General features: G+C 45.0%; 1 protein-coding gene across 1 annotated transcript in view; it reads left to right on the forward strand.

Annotated features, from left to right (window-relative positions):
- zc3h13 (zinc finger CCCH-type containing 13) overlaps positions 1 to 24,066 on the forward strand; it is a 129,819-nt gene that overhangs the window by 48,748 nt on the left and 57,005 nt on the right. The window contains exons 8-10 of the mRNA XM_038802332.1: positions 957 to 1,157; positions 9,586 to 9,890; positions 20,387 to 22,414. Coding sequence (XP_038658260.1) covers positions 957 to 1,157; positions 9,586 to 9,890; positions 20,387 to 22,414 — 2,534 coding nt within the window. The remainder of the gene's footprint in view (positions 1 to 956; positions 1,158 to 9,585; positions 9,891 to 20,386; positions 22,415 to 24,066) is intronic.

A 24,066-nucleotide genomic window follows, 5' to 3' on the forward strand; every position in this document is an offset into this window, starting at 1 on the left:
CAGTGTAACTATTGGAATGGTATACCTATGGAATGGCTCAGCGATATTTACTGATCTAAAAGTCAAATTGCTTCCTTTGTGTCTCGCAAGGGAAAACTGTGCTTAATAAATGGCGAAGAAAAATCCAGAAAGTTAAAAAAGAATCCTCTTTTTAAGGAATAAGGACATATATTTATATAGTGCCTTTCGTGACCACGAGACTTTACGGCCAATGAAGTACTTTTTGAAATGTAGTCGCTGTTGTGTTTTAGGAAATGGAGCTGCCAATTTATGCACAGTGTAAATATTCTGGGTTTTTTCTGATGTTGACTAAAAGATAAATATTGACGAGGGCAATGGGGATAATTCTCCTCTTCTTGGCAATGGATATTTTGCTTCCACTTGGGAGGGCAGTTGGGGCCTCAGTTTGACATCTCGTCTGAAATAAATCACCTCTGACAGTACAGCACTATCTCAGTGCTATAGTGAAGTGTTAGTTTTGATTTTTCTGCTGCATGTTGCTGTGGGATTGGAGTCATGTGTAAGCCAGACAAGGTAAGGACAGCAGATTGCCTTCCCGAAAGGATATTAATAAATCAGATCGATTCTTATAGCAATCCTATGGTAATGGTTACCTTTACTGAGGCTAGCTTTTTTTTTTTCAGATTTATTTAATTAATTGAATTTAAGTTCCCCAGTTACCATGGTGACATTTGGGCTTGTGACTCTGCATCGTTGGCCCAGACCTCTGGATTACCACTCGGATTACATAGCTGCTTTGCTACTGTCAGGCTGAAGTAGATATTACAATGTGTATTTGGACAAGATGTCTGCACTCGCACCACAGTGCATTTATTCTTTACTGAAATGCTGCTTTAATCTTTGAAGCTGGCAACATGCCAATAAACCAGTTGTGCTTCTATTACTTCAACTAAGTAAAGGCCTTTGTTGTAATGATATACTATCTTCCTTTCCAGAAAATCTTCAAAAGTGCAGCAGGGTAAAAAGAAAGGACCTCGTACTCCGAGCCCACCACCCCCTATTCATGAAGAGACTCCGGTAACTAAAAAGCATAAAGAAAAGCTAAGGACAAAGGAGAGAACTGAAGAAAAAACCCGAGAGAGTAGAGAAAAAGGAAGGGATGTAGAAAGGCATAAAGAAAAAAAAGAAAAGCACAGGTGGGTGATACTGCCATGATAAAGCTGAATTTTCTTTTGAATTATTGCCCTTCCTTACAAAATACTTAACCATCTCTCATTGCTACTGTGTATGAGTACATAACAAGCTACATTTGAGGTGGTATCTTAGTTGTGATTACTATCAAAGGCCCCTTCTAGCTTAACTTCAGTTCATTATTTATTGCTATTTACAAAGGTACCATCAACCATGATGGACAGGCTAACAAAAAGTAGAGCTTAGAGGAGTGTAATGAAGCCTTTTGCTCATTTATATATAGGTTGTTTTCCCAGCAAAATTATTTTATATTTGATGTGTTGACCAATACTGCGAGATATTTTTTCAAATATCTCCCAAATAGCCTGTCTTCCTAATTACAACCAAGTGTCTCTCAGTGGGCTTTTCAGAATATTAATGAGTTAAATTGAGCAACTTTATCCATTCTAAGCTCTTCCGTCAGATTTGACAGATTTGAATTGGAACTATATCCAAAAATTAAGCATCTTTACATTGATTTAATATTGCTTTTGAAGCCAAATACATTTCCCATTAAATGGCCACAGTGTGTAATAATTTGCCGCAATTATCAAGTTGATATTTAGAACAGTCTGTCCATTGAATATTAGGATTGTTCTAGAAAAAAGTTTCTTATTTTAAGTGCTTGTTAATCTATTGCCAATTTTTGACTCCTGCACAGAGCAAAATGTAAGATTAAAGTATGAACTTTGGGATCATCTTGTACAGGATCTAATTTCTGTTTAGCTATTTGAATGGGTCTCACCATTTTATCACTTTAACCTTTTACTCTTGATCTGCATTCAAGTAGATCACACAAACAAAATAGTAGTCTGATTTTCTAATAGTTGGATAGACACAAAATGAAATGTGCATGAAATTCACAGTGCTGTTAAATTGTCATGTTGACGCCTCAAAAACATTGTCAAAATTAGTCATAAATTTCAAGTGACTAGCAGGTCATCTGAAATGTCATAGTGCAGTTCATGGTACTTTTTCTCCCCTTAAATCGATATGACCTACCAGGGAGTGTTTGGTACTCCCAATGAAATGCAAACATTTTCTCTTTCCCAATAAATTCACCCATTCAAGGGATGAGGATTAGACAAAAAAAAAGTTACATTTGTGTTCAGCAAATCCAATTATGATATTGTGCAAAAATTATTCTTCCTACGAATATCATCAGTTAAATTGTTTTTCTGAAAATATCCACTTACATTTTTGCTCTGTCCAATATGGAATAAACTTGCAAATTCTGAATATTTTAGGTGATGTATGGCTTCTGTCACACTTGACAGATAAGAGTGAAGAAATTATGCAATAGAACATTGCAGGTTAGATCTCTATCTTGTTCAACTTTCAGGGATCACTCTGATAGCCTACATAGACAGAAGAGGTCTATAAGCCCCGAGGAACAGTCTGGCAGCACCTCTTCTCGTTCCAGAGAATATTCCCCACCGGCAGCAAGGAGAAAATCCGTCTCTCCAGCTCCACCTAAGTCAACTTCATCTTCCTCTTCTCGAAAGCATTCCTTCTCCCCACGTCACAGGTATAGAATCCTCAAAATTGTGACAAGAGGCAGGTGAAGACGATGGCTACAGGGGAATAGAATATCTTTAAATATTTACAAAGGGTGTAATGCATATGTGCACTCTGTTTAGTAAGTAGCAAGTTTTTTTGTGACTGACTATAGTTTGTAAAAATATACATTGTGTAAACATGTATATATTATGTATGCAATAGTATAATGTGTTTGAACAGGTTAGAATGTAAAGCTGGATTGCAATTCACTGCAATTAGTGGGAGATGTTTCACTTGTTTGGTGTGCCTGGATGTAGCAACCAAAGCAGTTTCTAATTAGTTCTGGTTGTACAAGACAAAAAGAAAAGGAAAGTTTTCTCCAGATGTAGCAAGTGATTGGTACAGTTTCTGTATATTGATGTGAAAAATCTGCCATGTGCTTTATAATAAAAAATCTAGACATAATGTACTCTGCAAAAATTGAAAGAAAAATAATTTTAACGTTGGAAGTAGAACATAGAACGATACAGCGCAGTACAGGCCCTTCGGCCCACGATGTTGCACCGACATGGGAAGTCAAAAGCTAAAGGCCATCTAACCTACACTATGCCATTATCATCCATATGCTTATCCAATAAACTTTTAAATGCCCTCAATGTTGGCGAGTTCACTACTGTTGCAGGTAGGGCATTCCACGGCCTCACCACTCTTTGCGTAAAAAACCTACCTCTGACCTCTGTCCTATATCTATTACCCCTCAATTTAAGGCTATGTCCCCTCGTGCTAGCCACCTCCATCCGCGGGAGAAGGCTCTCACTGTCCACCCTCTGGTCATTTTGTATGCCTCTATTAAGTCACCTCTTAACCTTCTTCTCTCTAACGAAAACAACCTCAAGTCCATTAGCCTTTCCTCATAAGATTTTCCCTCCATACCAGGCAACATCCTGGTAAATCTCCTCTGCACCCGTTCCAAAGCTTTCACGTCCTTCCTATAATGAGGCGACCAGAACTGTACGCAATACTCCAAATGCGCCGTACCAGAGTTTTGTACAGCTGCAACATGACCTCATGGCTCCGGAACTCAATCCCTCTACCAATAAAGGCGAACACACCATAGGCCTTCTTCACAACCCTATCAACCTGGATGGCAACTTTCAGGGATCTATATACATGGACACCGAGATCCCTCTGCTCATCCACACTACCAAGAATTTTACCATTAGCCAAATATTCCGCATTCCTGTTATTCTTTCCAAAGTGAATCACCTCACACTTCTCTACATTAAACTCCATTTGCCACCTCTCAGCCCAGCTCTGCTGCTTATCTATGTCCCTCTGTAACCTGCAACATCCTTCTGCACTGTCTACAACTCCACCGACTTTAGTGTCGTCTGCAAATTTACTCACCCAACCTTCTGCGCCCTCCTCTAGATCATTTATAAAAATGACAAACAGCAACGGCCCCAGAACAGATCCTTGTGGTACGCCACTCGTAATTGAACTCCATTCTGAACATTTCCCATCAACCACCACCCTCTGTCTTCTTTCAACTAGCCAATTTCTGATCCACATCTCTAAATCACCCTCAATCCCCAGCCTCCGTATTTTCTGCAATAGCCGACCATGGGGAACCTTATCAAACGCTTTACTGAAATCCATATACACCACATCAACTGCTCTACCCTCGTCTACCTGTTCAGTCACCTTCTCAAAGAACTCGATAAGGTTTGTGAGGCATGACCTACCCTTCACAAAACCATGCTGACTATCCCTAATCATATTATTCCTATCTAGATGATTATAAATCGTATCTCTTATAATCCTCTCCAAGACTTTACCCACAACAGACGTGAGGCTCACCGGCCTATAGTTACCGGGGTTATCTCTACTCCCCTTCTTGAACAAAGGGACCACATTTGCTATCCTCCAGTCCTCTGGCACTATTCCTGTAGCCAATGATGACATAAAAATCAAAGCCAAAGGCTCAGCAATCTCTTCCCTGGCTTCCCAGAGAATCCTAGGATAAACCGCATCAGGCCCCGGGGACTTATCTATTTTCACCTTGTCCAGAATTGCCAACACTTCTTCCCTACGCACCTCAATGTCATCTATTCTAATAGCCTGGGTCTCAGCATTCTCCTCCACAACATTATAAAGTAAATATGCTTTCAATTTTATGAGGCGATGGTAATGACTTCTGATGAAGGAGAAGGTTCTTTCTATTAAACTTGTAAGTAAGTCTTTCGAAGCTTTTCCCTGGGCCATGTGTCTTTGTGTCCAAGAGGCCAAGAGGTGAAGGACAGCAGTTCAGTCAGGTAGTCCATCGTGTTTCCCTTCTCTTTGCCGAGAGATTCCTGGCCTCTGTCCAATGCATTGCCCTATGGCTGACAGCAGACTGGAGTCTTTAACCACCTGCACCATGATTCTGTCTCTTGGGCCACATTGATATTAATTGAAGTGAAAATAATACTCCTGGTATAAACAGCTTTGGGAGTGAATTAGCTCTGATGTAGCTGCTCGTTGTTACAGTTTCTCTGATGGTAATACCTTGGTGGGATTTTTCCCAGCTACTATTCTTGGTAGAAGAGGTCCTTTCGATCAGTTGAGAGGGTTTATTGGAAGACATACGAATTATAGAACTGTTATGCATGACTAAATTCTGTAATTGTCTAATATTTGTTGTGTAAACTTAACTTTGATAGTTTATTAAGCATGGAATTACTATTAGTTCGAGGAAATGTCCCTTGATTTGAAGTAATAGGTATGTAAGTAATTTTTAGGAGTTTTAATTTTGGGAATCTTGGTAGTAAGAATGTTGAAGCTATTCAAGCAAACAGGATAATAAGATCTATTCTATGTTTAAAATTTTGTTTTCTCCTGTTTGAAAATGAATAAGAAATGATAACGAAAGCTTTGATTGAAATTGATTTTAAATTTTCTGAAATGAGACTGGGTATCGAATTATTTATGTATTTCTCTAAGGGATATTTTCTAAGTAAGGAGCAATAAGGTCTCAATGCAGATCAGATATTTGACAGGTATGTGGATTAGAAAACTAGTGAGCACTTGAAGGGAGAGCACTTTGGAACAATTACAAGCCATAATTCAGTGTTCAAGTTAACAGTAAAAAGTATGTCTGGACTTTTGCTCAGTGGAATATTGAAAAAGCACCCATAATAAATTACTAGCTCTGTTGTCTCGTGTACCTTCAGATGTGGAACAAGATTTCAGTTATAGCTGAGCATTAGGTTGGGTCTCTGGATTACTAGTCCAGTTCCCTTCCAACTTTCCCCATGCTCGTAGACAAGATTGTAGATTGCAAGAGGAGATGCTTTAGAAGGCAACAAAACCATTTTAGAAGTTGATACACTTAATAAATGGTGCTTCAATGCACAGGTAACTTATGAGGGATTTAATCAATTCCACTGCTTTCCTATCAAATACTTTGGAGAGATTAAATTTAATGCAGTTGGTACCATTGGCTAGCTATCTGGATTTTCAGCTGGAAGAGATTATTTTTTTCTCTTTATTCTTTCATGGTACATCCCTAATTGCCCTTGAACTGAGTGGTTTGCTCAACCATTTAGAGCAGGGGTGGGCAAACTGCGGCCCGCCAAAGGTCTTTATGCGACCCACCAAGATCAAGTCATTAAAAATAAATAAATAAATAATTTTTTAAAAAGGTTAATGGGGGTTACTGGTATAGGGTTGATACGTTGACTTGAGTAGGGTGATCATTGCTCGGCACAACATGTGTTTCATGTGAAGTTTCTACTTTAAAATATTAATTAATAAAAATTAATTGCTTTTTTTTCTTTAAACTGAGTTACTTTGTTTTTCAAATAAATGTGTTTCATGTAAAGTTTCTACTTTAAAATATTAATTAATAAAAATTAATTGCTTTTTTTTTCTTTAAAAACCTTTTATTTTGGCTATTTTAAATATTAATTATTTTACTTAATATACTATGCGGCCCTTTAAAATTGTGAATTTCTGAATGTGGCCCTTGCACGGAAAAGTTTGCCCACCCCTGATTTAGAGGGCAGTTGAGAGTTAGCCACATTACTGTGGGTCTGGAGTCCCATGTAGGCCAAACAATAATGACAGATAAAAGAAAAGACAATTTAATTAGACATTTATAGTTCTGGTAGTTGTTCAGAAACTTACAACTGCTCATCGGTCCTAGACTAATTTAAGAGGAAGCCATTTAACCAGTGGTCAGGAAGCTCTTTAACAGCAATAGCCCCTCCTGGTTCCTGCCTCACATCTCTGCACCATGCTTTTAATTTTTATTTTATAATTTCCAGATTGCCAATTATTATTATAAACCAGGGGCTGGTTTAGCACAGGGCTAAATCGCTGGCTTTGAAAGCAGACCAAGGCAGGCCAGCAGCACGGTTCAATTCCAGTACCCGCCTCCCCAAACAGGCGCCGGAATGTGGCGACTAGGGGCTTTTCACAGTAACTTCATTTGAAGCCTACTTGTGACAATAAGCGATTTTCATTTCATTTAGAGTACCCAATTCATTTTTCCAATGAAGGGGTAATTTAGCGTGACCAATCCACCTACCCTATACATCTTTGGGTTGTGGGTGTGAAACCCACGCAAACACGGGGAGAATATGCAAACTTTAAAAAAAAAAATTAGAGAGCTCAATTATTTTTTTTACAATTAAAGGGCAATTTAGCGTGGCCAATCCACTTAACCTGCACATCTTTGGGTTGTGGGGATGAAACCCACGCAGACATGGGGAGAATGTGTAATCTCCACATGGACAGTTACCCAGGGCCGGGATTCAAATCTGGGTCCTCAGCGCCGCAGCCCCAGTGCTAACCACTGCACCACATGCCGCCTTGAATATGCAAACTCCACACGGACAGTGACCCAGAGCCGGGATCGAACCTGGGACCTCGGCGCCATGAGGCAACAATGCAAACCACTGTGCCACCGTGCTGCCCCTTAATTCTTTCTTTTCATGTTCAACCAACTTGGTGGACCAAATGTTGGTGGGTAACTTTTGGGTAAGTGTGATCATGGTATCTTAAGGTTTAGATGAGTAATGCAAAAGAGAAAGGAATATCCAAAGTTGAAGGTTTAAATTTAAAAAAGGCTAATTTCAATGTGCGAGAAGAGACCTAGCTAGGGCAAAATGGAACCAAAGGCTGACAGGAAAAACTGTTATGGGGCAACGAATAACCTTTAAGACGGAGAAGCTTCAGGTACATTCCAACAAGAGCAGAAGGTAGGGAAACCTGAATTCCTTGGATGATGAGGGAAATAGAAATTATTCGGGATAATGAGGATGCTATATGCTTAGAAGTATAGGCTGAGGCTAGAATACTTGAACAATTTGTATCAGCATTTACTAAGGAAGAGAAAGCTGACAAATTATCGGTAGAAATGGCGATGGAAGTGGTAATGGTTGGGGTGAAGATTGAGAGGTAGGAAGTATTGGTCATGCTTCGAGTGGATAAGTCACCTTGGGCAAGATGGCTTGGAAAAGGAAGTGGGGTGAAGATAGTGAAAAGGCTTTCCAAAATCTTACAATCTTTCCCAGACAAGGGGGAAGTGACAGGATGGGAGAATGGCAAATGTGATACATTCAAGAAAGGGTGCGAGGCTAGTCCTAGTATCAGGCCAGTTAATTTAATATCAGTGGTGGGCTTATAAATCATAATTGGTGGGGGGGGGGGGAAGAATCAACAGGCACATGGAGAGATTTGAGTTAATTAAGGAGAGCCAGTATGAATCTGTGAAGCAGACTAATCTAATTGAATTTGTTGATGAAGTGACAGCAGGTTGATGAAGGGAATCAATGGATGTGTCCATGCAGATTTTAAGAAGCATTTGACAAAGTACCACATAAAAGGCTGGTTAATATAACTGAGGCTCATGGAATAGGAATGTCAGTGTCAATTGGGATAAAAATTTGGTTTAAAGACAGAAAATAGTGTTTTGTGGTAAATGGTTTCTTTTTCAGACTAGAGGGTGGTATTAACTTGGATGTTGAAATTACAAAACTTGCTGATACCAAAATTAGAGGAGTGGCAGTGGGGATAATACAAATTGACTACAACAGGACACAGATTAGCTGAATGGGTAGGTAGGTGGCAGATGAAGTTTAACACCGAGAAATGTGAGGTGATGCATTTTGGCCGGAAGATTAGGAAGCGGCAATAAAGACCCAATGACATAGTTCTAAGGAGTATACATAGATCGAGGGACCAGGGAGTGCATGTGCATATATCTTTGAAGGTGACAGGACATATTGAAAGAGTGCTTAGAAAAGCATGTGAGATCTTGGGTTTCATAAACTGAATCATTGACTTCAAAAAAAGTGAAGTTATGTTGAACAAAGCTCTGGTTAGGCCACAATTAAGAGTATTGCAACTTGTTCTGGTCCCCACACTTTAGGAAGGATGTGAAGTTCCTTGAGAGGATACAGACTAGATTTTCCAGAATGATTCCCGGGATGGAGATTTTAGCTACACGGTTAGGTTGGAGAAGCTGGATTTGTTCGCCATTGAGCAAAGCAGACTGAAATGAAATGAAAATGCTTATTGTCACAAGTAGGCTTCATTGAAGTTACTGTAAAAAGCCCCTAGTCGTCACATTCTGGCACTTGTTCGGTGAGGCTGGTACGGGAATTGAACCGTGCTGCTGGCCTGCCTTGGTCTGCTTTAAAAGACAGCGATTTAGCCCAGTGTGTTAAAGATATGATAACGGTGTTACAAGATTATGAAAAGTTTTGTTAAGATAGACAAGTTAAATCTTTCCCATTAGCCTGATGATACAACAAATAGGGAACACAGATGTATGGTTGTGAAATCTGGAGACTTTAAAAAATGCTTTAAGTATGTGAGTTAACTTTTAAAATGCTATCCTTCTAGCAGATCACCTTCTTCCCAGAGACAACATCAAACTCCTACAGTGTCTAGACAGCACTCTCCATCATCACAGTCCGGTTCACCTGGAACAAGACGATCGACTTCCCCGCACCATAAACGATCCACTTCGCCAAGCTACCATCGTGCTGCATCTCCTTCTCAAAGACGTTCCCTTTCACCATATGCTCCACACTCCTCTTCACCGCAGAGAAAGCAGAGTCCAGTAAGACATAGGTCCTCTGGCAGGGAAAAAAGCAAGCACGAACAAGAAAAATCACCATTACAAGAGCGACGTCGTGAGAAAAGGGAAGGTAAAAACAAATGGAATCTGAGAAAGATTAAATTGAATTTAAGTGCGTCTTTGTTTTTTAACAAAATGTTTATTTGTTGCATCAGATTTAATATGCTTGAATATCCAATGATTGATGTACAATTCAGAGATAATCATATCTATCGACGTTCATTTTTATATATCGGTCCTGTTGCGACCCCTGGGCTAGTATGCAGTCAATTCCAGCCCCACTTGACGTGGAGCCACAACACAATTGAAATTAACAATTCTTAGAAAATAACTGAAGTCTCTGGTCTTTGGTGGCCGAATAACTAGAATCAAACTAGAAGGTTAGTAAATTTAAAGACAATTGATTTTTATTAATCATTATAATTAAATATGCAGAAAATACAACTGGTTAACTATTATCTAATTCCTAACCCCCTTAACTCGTGCCACCCTCTACCCACACAAAAAACAGGCAAACACAGAGGGGAAAGAGGTGTCTAAAGTAATTTGCATCAGATGGCCATCTTCCAGTACACCTTTCTTCAATCTAGGCCTTCAGTTGGAGGTTTTGTTTTCAGTCTGTAATGATTTTCCCTGTAGATTCATCATTGTCTCAAAAAGCTCTCTGCAGGTTCAGAAAACAGTAAATAGGCAGTATTTCTGGACAGAGAGAGTGAGACGCTAACAGCTGCCCCTCTGTGTCCAGGATCCGACTCACTTCCTGTGTCCTCTGAAAACCATCCCACTCCGGTAGGACCTAATCACCGCCTGTCGCGGGGCAGAATACGGCCATTTGCCAATTCATTGGCCACCAGTCAACCAATCGAACCGAATCTCTCGGGTGCCAAAAAGTCTTGAGTTTTTCTGTTCGGAAGCTAAACCTCCATAACACAGTGTACCATTTTGCAACTTTTGAGTTCCACACTTCCTCTGCTCGACCTAAAGGTATATGTCTGCGTGGGTTTCCTCCGGGTGCTCCGGTTTCCTCCCACAGTCCAAAGATGTGCAAGTTAGGTGGATTGGCCATGCTAAATTGCCCTTAGTGTCCAAAATTGCCCTCAGTGTTGGGTGGGGTTACTGGGTTATGGGGATAGGGTGAGGGTGTGGGCTTGGGTAGGGTGCTCTTTCCAAGAGTCGGTGCAGACTCGATGGGCCGAATGGCCTCCTTCTGCACTGTAAATTCTATTCTATTCTATCCATGGATCAAAATAATAACCACAAAGCAAGTTAAATGGAAATAAGATAATCAACAGAAAGGGCCCTTACATACCTCCCTCCGTAAAAGGAATGAAAGGTTAGGGCACAGATGTTTTGTTATGAGGTATGCAAGACATAAACCACAGACATCCATTCATCCAGAATAATATTGCATTCCGGGTTTTAAATTCTTTTATAAATGCAAGCGGATTATGGTCTGTATAAACTAAGCTTTGTTTATTGTCATGCCATATATATATACTTCAAAGTGCTGAAGGGCTAGTAGCAATGCTGCTCCAGTAGGACCTGATAGCAAAACTTCTTTTTCAATTCTCGAATGCTTTCTTTGGCATGGACTTAGTTTTTTTTAAATCCCACTGGCCTCTCTATTCCTCCATTGTAGCACTGCCCCCACCCCCAGATCGCCAGCAGCACCTTTTTAAAAAAAATGTATTTTATTACAAACATGTATCAAAACGGGTTACAGCAAATAAACACCCCCGAAAACATACTTCCCAACAATCAACTATACAGTCTGTACAGATTCTCCCCCCCCCCCCCCCCCCCCACGGTCACAAACATCCCCCACCTTTTCTCAAACTCCCCTGCTGAGCCCCTTAACTCATACTTTATCTTCTCTAATCGCAGGAAGTCGTACAGATCACCCAACCAAGACGCTACCTCCGGTGGTGATGCCGACCACCACTCCAGCAAAATTTGCCGCCATGCAATCAGAGAGGCGAAGGCCACGGCATCAGCCTTCCTCCTCTCCATGAGCTCCGGCTTCGCTGAAACCTCAAATATCGCCACCAAAGGGTCAACTGATTCAATACTTTCACCATGGACCTCCTCCTCCACTATCCTGGCAAAGACCATGAACACCCCGCCCAGAATCTTCCCAATTTTTCACAAACCCAAAACATGTGCGCGTGATTCGCTGGCACACCTATCACACTCATCTGCTACCCCGTGAAAGAACCACTCATTCTCGCCCAAGTCATGCACACCCTGTGCACCACCTTAAACTGTATCAGACTTATCCTTGCAGAGGAGGAGATCCCGTTTACCCGGCGCAGTGCCGCACTCCATACTCCCGAATTGATCTTCCCTCTCAGTTCCGCTTCCCATTTCTCCTTGATCTTCACCACCCGCTCGCCTACCTGCTCCCCCAGCCACTTGTATATATCCCCAATTCTTCCCTCCCCTTCCACATGTGGACGCAGCAGTCACTCCAGCAGGGAGTATCTTGGCAGCCTAGGGAACCCCCTCCAGACCTTTTGCGCAAAGTCCCTAGCCTGCAGATACCTGAACTCACACCCCTCGGCAGCTCCACTTCTCCCTTAGTTCCTCCAGACTGGCGAACCCTTCTTTCAAATACAAATCCCTCACCTTGACCAGCTCCACTTCCCTCCACCTCCTGTATACACTATCCATCCCCCCCAGCTCAAACCCATTATTCTCGCACAGCGGCGTTAGCACCAACATCCCTTCCATCCTAAAATGCCTCCTCAACTGATTCCATATCCTCACTGTGGACTGCACCACTGGGCTCCCTGAATACCTAATCAGAGCCATTGACAACGCTACCGTTACTATAGCCCTCAAACTAGACCCCTTACAAGCTTCCTCCTCCATCCTAACCCACTCCACCCCTTCCTCCCACCACCGCCACACCTTGTCCACATTCACCGCCCAATAATAATGAAGCAAGTTTGGCAACGCCAACCCCCTCTGCTGCCTCTGCCCCTGTAGCAGGGTCCTCCCCACCCTCGGCACCTTCACCGCCCAAACAAAGTCAGAGATGATTGTGTCCACTTTCCGTAAAAAGGCCTTTGGTATAAAGATCGGGAGAACCTGAAAGATAAACAAGAACCTCGGCAGAATATTCATTTTCACCACTTGGACCCTCCCCGCCAACGTTAAGTGCAGTGTATCCGACCTCCGAAGATCCTCCCTGGCCTCCTCCACTTATGGAACCCCGTCCATTCCCTCGCTGCCTGAATCCCCAAATACCTAAACCTATCCCTCGCTACTGTAAATTAGCCCGCTGTGCTAGCTCATTCAACGGGAATACCTCGCTTTTCCCTACATACAACTTGTATCCTGAGAACCCTCCAAACCTCTCCAACAGGCCCATGATCCTTCCCATACTCTCCAACTGATCCAAAACATACAGCAAGAGGTCATCGGCATAGAGCAACACCCGATGCTCCCTCTGTCCCCTCGTAATCCCCCGCCACTCCTCTGACCTCCTGAGACCCACCACAAATGGCTCTATGGCCAGCACAAACAGCGATGCTGACAGTAGGCACCCCTGCCATGTACCCCTGTGTAAGTCAAAGCTTCGTGAACTCGTATAATTTGTCCTCACCCTCGCCCTTGGTGCCACATACAGCAACCACACCCATGCCACAAATCTCGGCCCAAACCCAAACCTTCCCAAAACCTCGAACAAGTACCGCCACTCCATCCGATCAAATGCCTTTTCTGCGTCCATGGGCACCACCACCTCCGGTACCAGAGCCCCTGGCGGATTCATCACCACATTCAACAGCCGTCTTATATTACTCGCGAGCTGTCTGCCCTTCACAAAGATCTTTGATCTTCGGCAACCACCACCGGCACACAGTCCTCTATCCTCCCCTGCCAGCAACTTAGCCAATACTTTCACATCCGTGTTCAATAGTGATATGGGTCCACACGACCCACATTCCACCGGATTCTTCCCTTTTTGGAGATTAGTGTGATTACTGCCTGCATCATCGTCTCCGGCAACTCCTCCTCCTCCAATGCTTCATTAAACGCCTCCAACAGATGTGGTGCCAGGTTTGTCGCTAATTCCTTAGAAAATTCCGCCAGATACCCATCCAGCCCATGGGCCCTCCCTGACTTTATACCCCTGATACTACCCTTCACCCCCCTCAGCCCTAGGGGCTCCTCCAATGCCTGCCTCTTTGCTTCCTCTACCTAGGGAAATTACAGCTCGTCCAGAAACCACACCACGTCCCCCTCCTCTCTCCCCGGGTCCGACTCGTAAGTCCCTAGTAGTGCTCCCTAAACAGCTTGTTTATCCTCCCTGGCTCTGACACCGCATCCCCAGCCCCAGTCCGTATCTTCAGTATTTCCCTAGACACGGCCTGCTACGCAGCTGGTGCGCCAGCATGGGGTTCGCCTTCTCCCCATACTCATAGAGCACCACTCTTGCTCTATACAGTTGCCCAACCGCCCTCCCTGTTATCAGCCTGTCAAATTGCCCCTGCAACTTTTTACACCTCGCCAGTCCCTCCACGGTGGGCACCGTCGAATATTCCCTGTCCACCTCCACTATCTTGCCCACTAGACGATCATGTTCCTCCCTCCTTTCCCTATCCGCACGAGCCTTCAACAAAGTGATTTCCACACGGACCACTGCCTTCAGTGCTTACCAAAGAAATGGCTGGCAACACCTCCCCATTCTGATTCAGCTCTACATACTCCTTAATCGCCGCCCGGACCTTATCACAAAAACATCTACCAACAACCCTGAGTCAAACCTCCACCCCAGACACTGCTCTCGTCCCGTACTGAACCGAATATCCAGCCAGTGGGGCGCATGATCCGAGATAACTATCCCCGCATACTCTCCCCCTCCATCCCAACCAATATCTCCCGACTCACTACAAAGTAATCAGTCCTCCAATACACCTTATGGACGTGTGAAAAGAAGGAATACTCCCTTACCCTTGAAAACGCCATGGATCCACCATACCCATTCTCTCCGTAAACCCCCCCCCTCCATCGCCATTCGTACCCTACTCGTCGACCTGGTGCTTGACCTATCAACCCTCGACTCCAGGACACAGTTAAAATCTACTCCCATGATCAACTGGTACCTGGCTCAATCCGGGATCGTGGCCAGCAACCCCCTCATAAAACCCACATCATCCCAATTTGGGTATTACACATTTACCAACACCACCGGCTCCCCTTCTAATACCCCACTCATAATCACATATCTCCCACCAAATCCCTCACCTCCTTCGCACTCTCAAATATCATTTTTTTGCTCATTAAAAACGCCGCTCCCCTCAATTTCAAATCCAACCCGAAGTGAAAAACCTGCCTGACCCACCCTTTCCTTAACTTAACCTGGTCCTTCACACAGAGGTGTATCTCCTGCAGAAAGACCACCCCTGCTTTCAAGCTCCTGAGGTGCGCGAACACCCACGACCTTTTAACCGGCCCATTCAGTCCCCGGACGTTCCACGTTACCAGCCTTACCGGAGGTTTACTCCTCCAATCCCCTCTCCCGTCTGTCATCTTCCCCACTTAACTCCCGCCCCCTTAATTCCACCCTATACCTAACCCATCCCAAATGGCCCTTTCTCCGCCCCTGACCCTGTAATCTCTCACTCCCTGCCATGTCGTAATAATCTCCTTCCCCTACTCCGCCCAAAGGCACCTCCCAATGACCACCCCCTCCCTCTGCCCCAGTCCTCAGCTCAAGGAGGAAGGCTCCCTGCTGACCTTACCCTCCCGCACCCAAACTCTCCTGAACTCCAGCAGCCTTCTCCAAAAGGAAACAGATGTTAAACACAAACAGTCCCGTAAAACAGGAGGGGGGGACAGGAACATCCATCCCCACATAAACTCTTCACCCCCACAAAAACTCTTCACCCCCACAACTCCTTACAATCTCAACAGTAAACAGCAAACCCACCCATCAAAAAAAAGCCGAAATCCCCCAATCCCTACCCCCACTTCAAACATGCTTCCGACCATTACAAAGTGCCAGCACCCCAGTTCCCAAGAATTGTCTGCTCGCTTATCCCCCGTTTATGCTCCTTAATGAGGTCTTCGGCCGCTTCTGGGGTCTCGAAATAATACTCTCGGCCTCCGATCGTCAGCCAGAATATCGCCGGCTAGAGCACCCCAGACCTGAACTGCCGCTGGTACAGCACTGCCTTGGCCTTGTTGAAGCCTGCCCCCCATTTTGCCAACTCGGCTCGATGTCCTGATAAATTTGGACACTATTTCCCTCCCAGTCGCACATCCGCTTCTCCCTGGCCCATCGTAGAATTTTCTCTTTCTTCACAAATTTGTGGAGTTTCACGATTACCGCCCATGGCGGCTCCCCAGCACTAGGCTTCTGCCTTGGGGACCTATGCGCTTGGTCCACTTCAGGCGCCGTTCTGCCACCAGCCATGCCAGCATCTTTGAGACGTCCCTCGTGGAACTCACACCTTCCAGTCCTTCAGGCAAGCCCACTATTCACAGGTTCTGCCTTCTCAAGTATTCTCCTGCTCCTCCACCGTTGCCCTCAACGTTATACACAGGTTCCCTAGGAGCCTCACCTCTGCCTCCAGAGCCACCACACGATTGCTGTGATCACTCCTTCGATCTCCCGAATCTGCGACCCCTGCATCTCCAAACACTTCTCCACCTGTTCCAGAGAACTCTTCAGGGGTTCCACAGCTCCTTCGATGGCCTTCGAGCGATTCTCACGCATTTCTTTCCTCTGCTGGCAGAATTCCTCTTTAATAAACGCCATCAGCTCCTCCATCTGGGGCCTTCCAGCTTGCATCAGTCCTTCTCTCGCCGCTTTGCTTACACTGGCTGTTGCTGCAGTACAGGCTCCCAAACTCTTTAGTCTGTTCTCTCACTGTTTTCTGCCGGGTCTGATAACAAGCAGACATACCACTCCCGGGGGAAACTACTCTGCCAACATGCACCTACGCCTTTACATTAAAATTCCATCCAGTATCGGGTAAAAATAGCTCTTTCATGTGCCTTCAAGCAGATGCTGCCTTGTGTGTGACCACTCACTCCATGGCCACAACCAGAAGTCCGCCAGCACCACTTATTAATACGAACCCTAACTTCTCAAGAACTGCTTTGCAATCTACAGACCACACCATTTTCACTTGTTTCCTCAGCACATCAGTCAACGACACTGCTGTAGTACTGAAGTTAGGTATGAATTTCCTATAGATTCCACACATGGCCAGGAACCTCATATTCTCCTGTTTAGCTTTGAGGACGGGGAAGTCTAATAATGCCCTTACTTTGGTCATTCTTGGCACCACTCATCCCTGTGATGTGATGTAATGGACATTGATAGGAAGAATAGAGGCATAGACTATTTTCTAAATGGGGAAAGCTTCCGAAAACAGAAGCACAAAGGAACTTAAGAGTCTTAGTTCGGGCGACACAGTGGCGTAGTGGTAGTGGTTAGCACTGCTGCCTCGTAGCGCCGAGGACCTTGGTTCAATCCCGGCCCCGGGTCACTGTCCGTGTGGAGTTTGCACATTCTCCCCGTGTCTGCGTGGGTCTCACTCCCACAAACCCAAAGATGTGTAGCAGAGGAAAATTGTCCCTTTATTGGGGGAAAAAAAATAAATTGGGTACTCAAAGATTATGTAACAAAAAAGAGTCCTAGTTCAGGAGTCTCTTAAGGTTAACATGCAGGTTCAGTTGGCAGTTAGGAAGACAAATGCAATGTTTGAATTCATGTCAACAGGGCTAGAATGCAAGAGTAGGGATGTACTGTTGAGGCTGTATAAGGCTCTGGTCAGACTCCATTTGGAATATTGTGAGCAGTTCTGGGCCCCTTATCTAAGGAAAGATGCGCTAGCCTTGTAGAGGTTCCAGAGGAGATTCACAAGAATAATCCCCGGAATGAAGGACTTGTCATATGAGGAGCAGTTGAGGACTCTGGGTCTGTACTCTATGGAGTTTCGAAGGATGAGGGGGGTTGTCATTGAAACTTAAAGAATACTGAGAGGCCTGGATAGAGTGAACGTGGAGAGGATGTTTCCACTAGGATGAGAAACTAGAAACTGAGGGCACAGCCTCAGACTGAAGGGATGGTCCCTTAAAAGAGAGACAAGGAGGAATTTCTTCAGCCAGAGAGTGGTGAACCAGTGGAACTCATTGCCGCAGAAGGCTGTGGAGGCCAAGTCACTGAGTGTCTGCAAGACAGAGATAGACAAGTTCTTGATTAATAAGGGGATCAAGGGTTATTCAATCAAGGGTTATGGGGAGAAGGAAGGAGAAAGGGGCTGAGAAACATATCAGCCATGATTGAATGGCAGAGCAGACTTGATGGCCAAAAGACTTAATTCTGCTCCTATGTCTTATGGTCTGTCCCACAACATGCCCTAGATAGGTTACTTGGCAAACTTGCTTTTGGCCAAATTGATTACTAGCTTGGCCAACTCCAAATGTTTGAATTACTCTTTCCATGGGCTCTTTCCACTTGTCACTGTGTAGTACCACATCGTCCAAGTAGACCACAGTTAGGCACTCCAACCACTACTTGGTATATAAGCTGTTTGAATGTTGCTGAGTCCGAACGGCATCACCATAGAACATAGAACATTACAGCGCAGTACAGGCCCTTCGGCCCTCGATGTTGCGCCGTCCTGTGAAACCCCTCTAAAGTCCCTCTACACTATTCCCTTATCGTCCATATGCCTATCCACTGACCATTTGAATGCGTTTAGTGTTGGCGAGTCCACTACTGTTGCACGCAGGGCATTCCACGCCCTTACTACTCTCCGAGTAAAGAACCTACCTCTGACATCTGTCCTATATCTATCTCCCCTCAATTTAAAGCTATGTCCCCTTGTGCTGGACATCACCATCTGAGGAAAAAGGCTCTCGATGTCCACCCTATCTAATCCTCTGATCATCTTGTATGCCTCAATTAAGTCACCTCTTAACCACCTTCTCCCTAACGAAAACAGCCTCAAGTCCTTCAGCCTTTCCTCATATGATCTTCCCTCCATACCAGGCAACATTCTTGTAAATCTCCTCTGTACCCTTTCCAATGCTTCCACATCCTTCCTATAATGTGGCGACCAGAACTGCACACAATACTCCAAATGCGGCCGCACCAGAGTTTTGTACAACTGCAACTTGACCTTATGGCTCCAAAACTCAATCCCTCTACCAATAAAAGCTAACACACCGTACGCCTTCTTAACAACCCTCTCAACCTGGGTGGCAACTTTCAGGGATCTATGTACATGGACACCGAGATCTCTCTGCTCATCCACACTACCAGGAATCTTACCATTAGCCCAGCACTCTGTCTTCCTGTTATTCCTTCCAAAATGAATCACATCACACTTTTCTGCATTAAACTCCATTTGCCACCTGTCAGCCCAGCTCTGCAGCTTATCTATGTCCCTCTGTAACTTGTAACATCCTTCCGCACTGTCCACAACTCCACCGACTTCAGTGTCACCGTCCGTTGATACAACCCTCGGAATGTTGCAAAGGCAAATCTCCTCTTAACCATGGGTGTTAACGAAGCCTGCCAATGTCCCTTTAACAGATCAATCTCCGACAGGAATGAGGCACTACCTATTCTATCAGTGCGATCCTCTAGCCTTGGAATCAGATATTAATCCGTTTTGCCGATGGCATTTATTTTCTGGTAATCTGTGCCGAAACGGGTTATTCTATCCAGCTTAGGCACTATCACTATCTGGCGAACTCCAGCATCTTCTACTGGGCTCAGTTAAATGATTTTCCAACATATATTGGATCTCTGCTTCTAACTGAGCCAGTTTTTGTGGGTTCAGCCAATACGGATGTTGCTTTATTGATTCTGAGTTTCCTATGTCTACATCATGATTAGTTAATGGAGTGCACCCTGGCGTGTAGGAAAAAGGAAAACTGGGCCTCTAATTGCTCTAAGTTGTCCATATTCGTTAGACGTACCATCGGAGGGGTCATTCTGTGAACTGTCACTGAACCTCTTCCACTACTTGAACCACCTGACACACTTATCCTTTCCTATCCTCTTCGCTACAATCTTATTTCTTTAACACATTTGTGGGGCATAAATCGGTCCTCCTTCCTACGGTCTGGAGTATCTATTAGGTAAGTCACCGTACTCACTCTCCTAGCCACCTTACAGGGGCCACTAAGTTGCATTTTCAGTGGTTCACCCTGCAACGGCAATAAAACGAATACCTCAGCTCCAGCCTGGAAGCTTCTGGACCTAGCATGTTTGTCTGTCCACATTTTCATTCTTGCTTCTGAAACCTTTAAATGCCCTCAGGCTACCTGACACTTCATTAAGTGCCTTGCTCTGACATCTCTAGATCTAAACATTGTAACCATTAATTGTCTCAAATTACTGAGGAATGATTAATTAATGCTTCAAACCATTAAGAAATGATGTGTACCTTATTGTTTTTCAGTTACAGACAACATTCACCATTCAAGTTCTCAACACAGGAGCCCTTGTAATTACCCCAATGTTGATTTGCACAGGACATGTTTTGCCCCGATTAACTAATAAAGTTAATAAACACTAATTACAGATTTTCTTTTTAGAAAACAGAGGAAAACGGGAACGAGAAAAAGAGAGCAAAGATAGTCGTGACCAGCGGGATTACGAACTAGATCAGAATACTGCCCAAGAAAGGGATGAGCGAAAACACAGGGAAAGCCGTGATACTAGAAGCAGTCGAGATCGCAAAGAAGTGAAAGACAACAGTGAGCGCAGAGAGTACAGGGAACCTCGTGACACAAGAGATACCCGAGATTACAGGGACAGCAAAGACTCTCGAGATCTGAGAGAGCAACGTACTGCACGAGATGCTCATGACTATAAAGAAAGCAGAGACTCCCATCGGAAAGATGAACAGTATCATGAGGAACGTAGTTACAGCCGAAGCCATGGCAGAGATGAAAATTCCCGAACTGACGGCAGGAGTGAGAGCAGGAATGATGCCAGAAGTGAGAGCAGGAGCGAGAGCAGGAACGACTCTAGGAGCGAAGGAAAGAATGACTCCAGAAGCGAGAGCAGGAATGACTCCAGAAGCGAGAGCCGGATTGACTCCAGGGGCGAGAGCAGGATTGACTCCAGGAGCGAGAGCAGGATTGACTCCAGGGGCGACAGCAGGATTGACTCCAGGGGCGACAGCAGGATTGACTCCAGGAGCGACAGCAGGATTGACTCCAGGAGCGACAGCAGGATTGACTCCAGGAGCGACAGCAGGATTGACTCCAGGAGCGACAGCAGGATTGACTCCAGGAGCGACAGCAGGATTGACTCCAGGGGTGAGAGCAGGAATGACTCCAGGAGTGACAGCAGGATTGATTCCAGGAGCGAGAGTAGGATTGACTCCAGGAGCGACAGCAGGATTGACTCTAGGAGCGACAGCAGGATTGACGCCAGGGGCGAGAGCAGGATTGACTCCAGGAGCGAGAGCAGGATTGACTCCAGGAGCGACAGCAGGATTGACTCCAGGAGCGAGAGCAGGATTGACTCCAGGAGCGACAGCAGGATTGACTCCAGGAGCGACAGCAGGATTGACTCCAGGAGCGACAGCAGGATTGACTCCAGGAGCGACAGCAGGATTGACTCCAGGAGCGACAGCAGGATTGACTCCAGAAGCGACAGCAGGATTGACTCCAGGAGCGACAGCAGGATTGACTCCAGGAGCGACAGCAGGATTGACTCCAGGAGCGACAGCAGGATTGACTCCAGGAGCGACAGCAGGATTGACTCCAGGGGCGACAGCAGGATTGAATCTAGGGTCGAAAGCCGGATTGACTCCAGGGGTGACAGCAGGATTGACTCCAGGGGCGACAGCAGGATTGACTCCAGGAGCGAGGGCAGGATTGACTCCAGGGGGGAGAACAGGGTTGACGCCAGGGGGGAGAGCAGGATTGACGCCAGGGGAGAGAGCAGGATTGACGCCAGGGGGGAGAGCAGGATTGACTCCAGAGGGGAGAGCAGGATTGACGCCAGGGGGGAGAGCAGGATTGATGCCAGGGGGGAGAGCAGGATTGACGCCAGGGGGGAGAGCAGGATTGACGCCAGGGGGGAGAGCAGGATTGACGCCAGGGGGGAGAGCAGGATTGACGCCAGGGGCGAGAGCAGGATTGACGCCAGGGGCGAGAGCAGGATTGACGCCAGGGGCGAGAGCAGGATTGACGCCAGGGGCGAGAGCAGGATTGACGCCAGGGGCGAGAGCAGGATTGACGCCAGGGGCGAGAGCAGGATTGACGCCAGGGGCGAGAGCAGGATTGACGCCAGGGGCGAGAGCAGGATTGACTCCAGGATTGACGTCAGGGGCGAGAGCAGGATTGATGTCAGGGGCGAGAGCAGGATTGACGCCAGGGGCGACAGCAGGATTGACACCAGGGGTGAGAGCAGGATTGACACCAGGGGCGACAGCAGGAATGACTCTAGGAGCGAGAGCAGGATTGATTCCAGGAGCGAGAGCAGGATTGACCCCAAGACCGAAAACAGGATTGATGCCAGGATTGATGCCAGGAATGATGCCAGAAGTGAGTCCAGAAATGAAAGAACAGCCAAGGGGAGAGGGAGAGGATCAGAAGTAACTGAAAAGGGTGAGATTTATATGTTTTTATTTCTTATGAATCCTAGATCCATTACCCATGATTTCCTACCACCAGCACACACACCTGAGAGAAACTTGCAGAATCTTTTCTGGTGCAATTTTGCCAGCATCATAAAACCCAAAATAAGTTCTAGGTGAGATACTTTCAGCAAGAAATTGCTGCTGGTTATAATAGTGAAATCACAGGGCGGCATGTGGCGCAGGGACTGCGACGCTGAGGACACGGGTTCGAATCCCGGCCCTGGGTCACTGTCCGTGTGGAGCTTGCACTTTCTCCCCATGTCTGCGTGAGTTTCAACCTCACAATCCAGAGATGTGCTGGTTAGGTGGATTGGCCACACTAAATTGCCCCTTAATTGGAAAAAGAAGGGAAAAAATTGGCTACTTGAAATTTATAAAAAATTAAAATGATAGTGAAATCATAAATGCAGTTTTTTTTTTGTTTTTTTATAGAATTTACAGTGCAGAAGGAGGCCATTCGGCCCATCGAGTCTGCACCGGCTCTTGGAAAGAGCACCCTGCCCACATTGCTGAACAGTATGAAAAAGAATCTCTCATACATCACTTGTGTTACATTTGCAAATGTGCTTGTCATTTAAATAGCTCGCCTCATTGATTGAATAAGTGTTGTTGCTAAGTGAATGCAACAAATGTTTGTTCTCAAGTTAGTCTCACACTGATTGGTGGAACACAGTCTTGCCTTGAGTCAATATTGTGATATTTCTGTGGGTATGGAGCCACATGTAGGCCAGACCTGGTAAGGTCAGCAGATTTCCTTCTTTAAAAAGACATGAGTGAAGCAGATGTTTTTTTTTTACAACAATCGATGATAGTTTCACGGCCGCCATTATTGAGACTACTTTTCCATTCCACCAGCTGCCGTGGTGTCATTTGAACCCATGTCCCCAGAACATTAGCCCAGATCTCTGGATTCTTAGTCCAGTGACGACATTATGCCACCATCTCCCCCAACCCTAAATTTCTTGGTAGCCTTGATGTAATGGTTGGATTCATGCACATCTGAGTATATTGAATTGTGAAAATTAAAACTGATCTTTCTTATATTCCCAAAAGGTTGAATATTTATATGTTAGAAATACAATTGAACGCAAGAGTACCACATACTTGGAATTGGGCGTAGGGAACTAGAGTGACTTCCTCTGAATTAATATATAAGTGATGCTATTCCCATGAGCAGTGATTACCTTAAATTGAAGGAAATTATCCCCATGTCATACACATTGATGATTTCACAGAATTTGGAGCAGCACTGGGTAGCTATCTTAAAAACTGGAAAGCAGCATTGTTCCTGCTCAGTGAGGTTGTCTGATCTTGGTAAAAGAAGGGCTAGTGGGGCTGGTTTAGCACAGGGCTAAATCGCTGGCTTTTAAAGCAGACCGCGGCAGGCCAGCAGCACGGTTCAATTCCTGTACCAGCCTCCCCGAACAGGCGCCGGAATGTGGCGACTAGGGGCTTTTCACAGTAACTTCATTTGAAGCCTACTTGTAACAATAAGCGATTTTCATTTCATTTCATTCAGAGGGTGGATGATACCAGGATTCTAGCAATTTGCTACTTGCAAATCGAAAAATTAACTCGTTGGTGTCATTGATACCAATGGAGTGGTGGTGCCATGGTATT

This window comes from Scyliorhinus canicula, chromosome 7 (genome assembly GCF_902713615.1).
Source record: "Scyliorhinus canicula chromosome 7, sScyCan1.1, whole genome shotgun sequence".
In the NCBI taxonomy this organism is placed as follows: domain Eukaryota; kingdom Metazoa; phylum Chordata; class Chondrichthyes; order Carcharhiniformes; family Scyliorhinidae; genus Scyliorhinus; species Scyliorhinus canicula.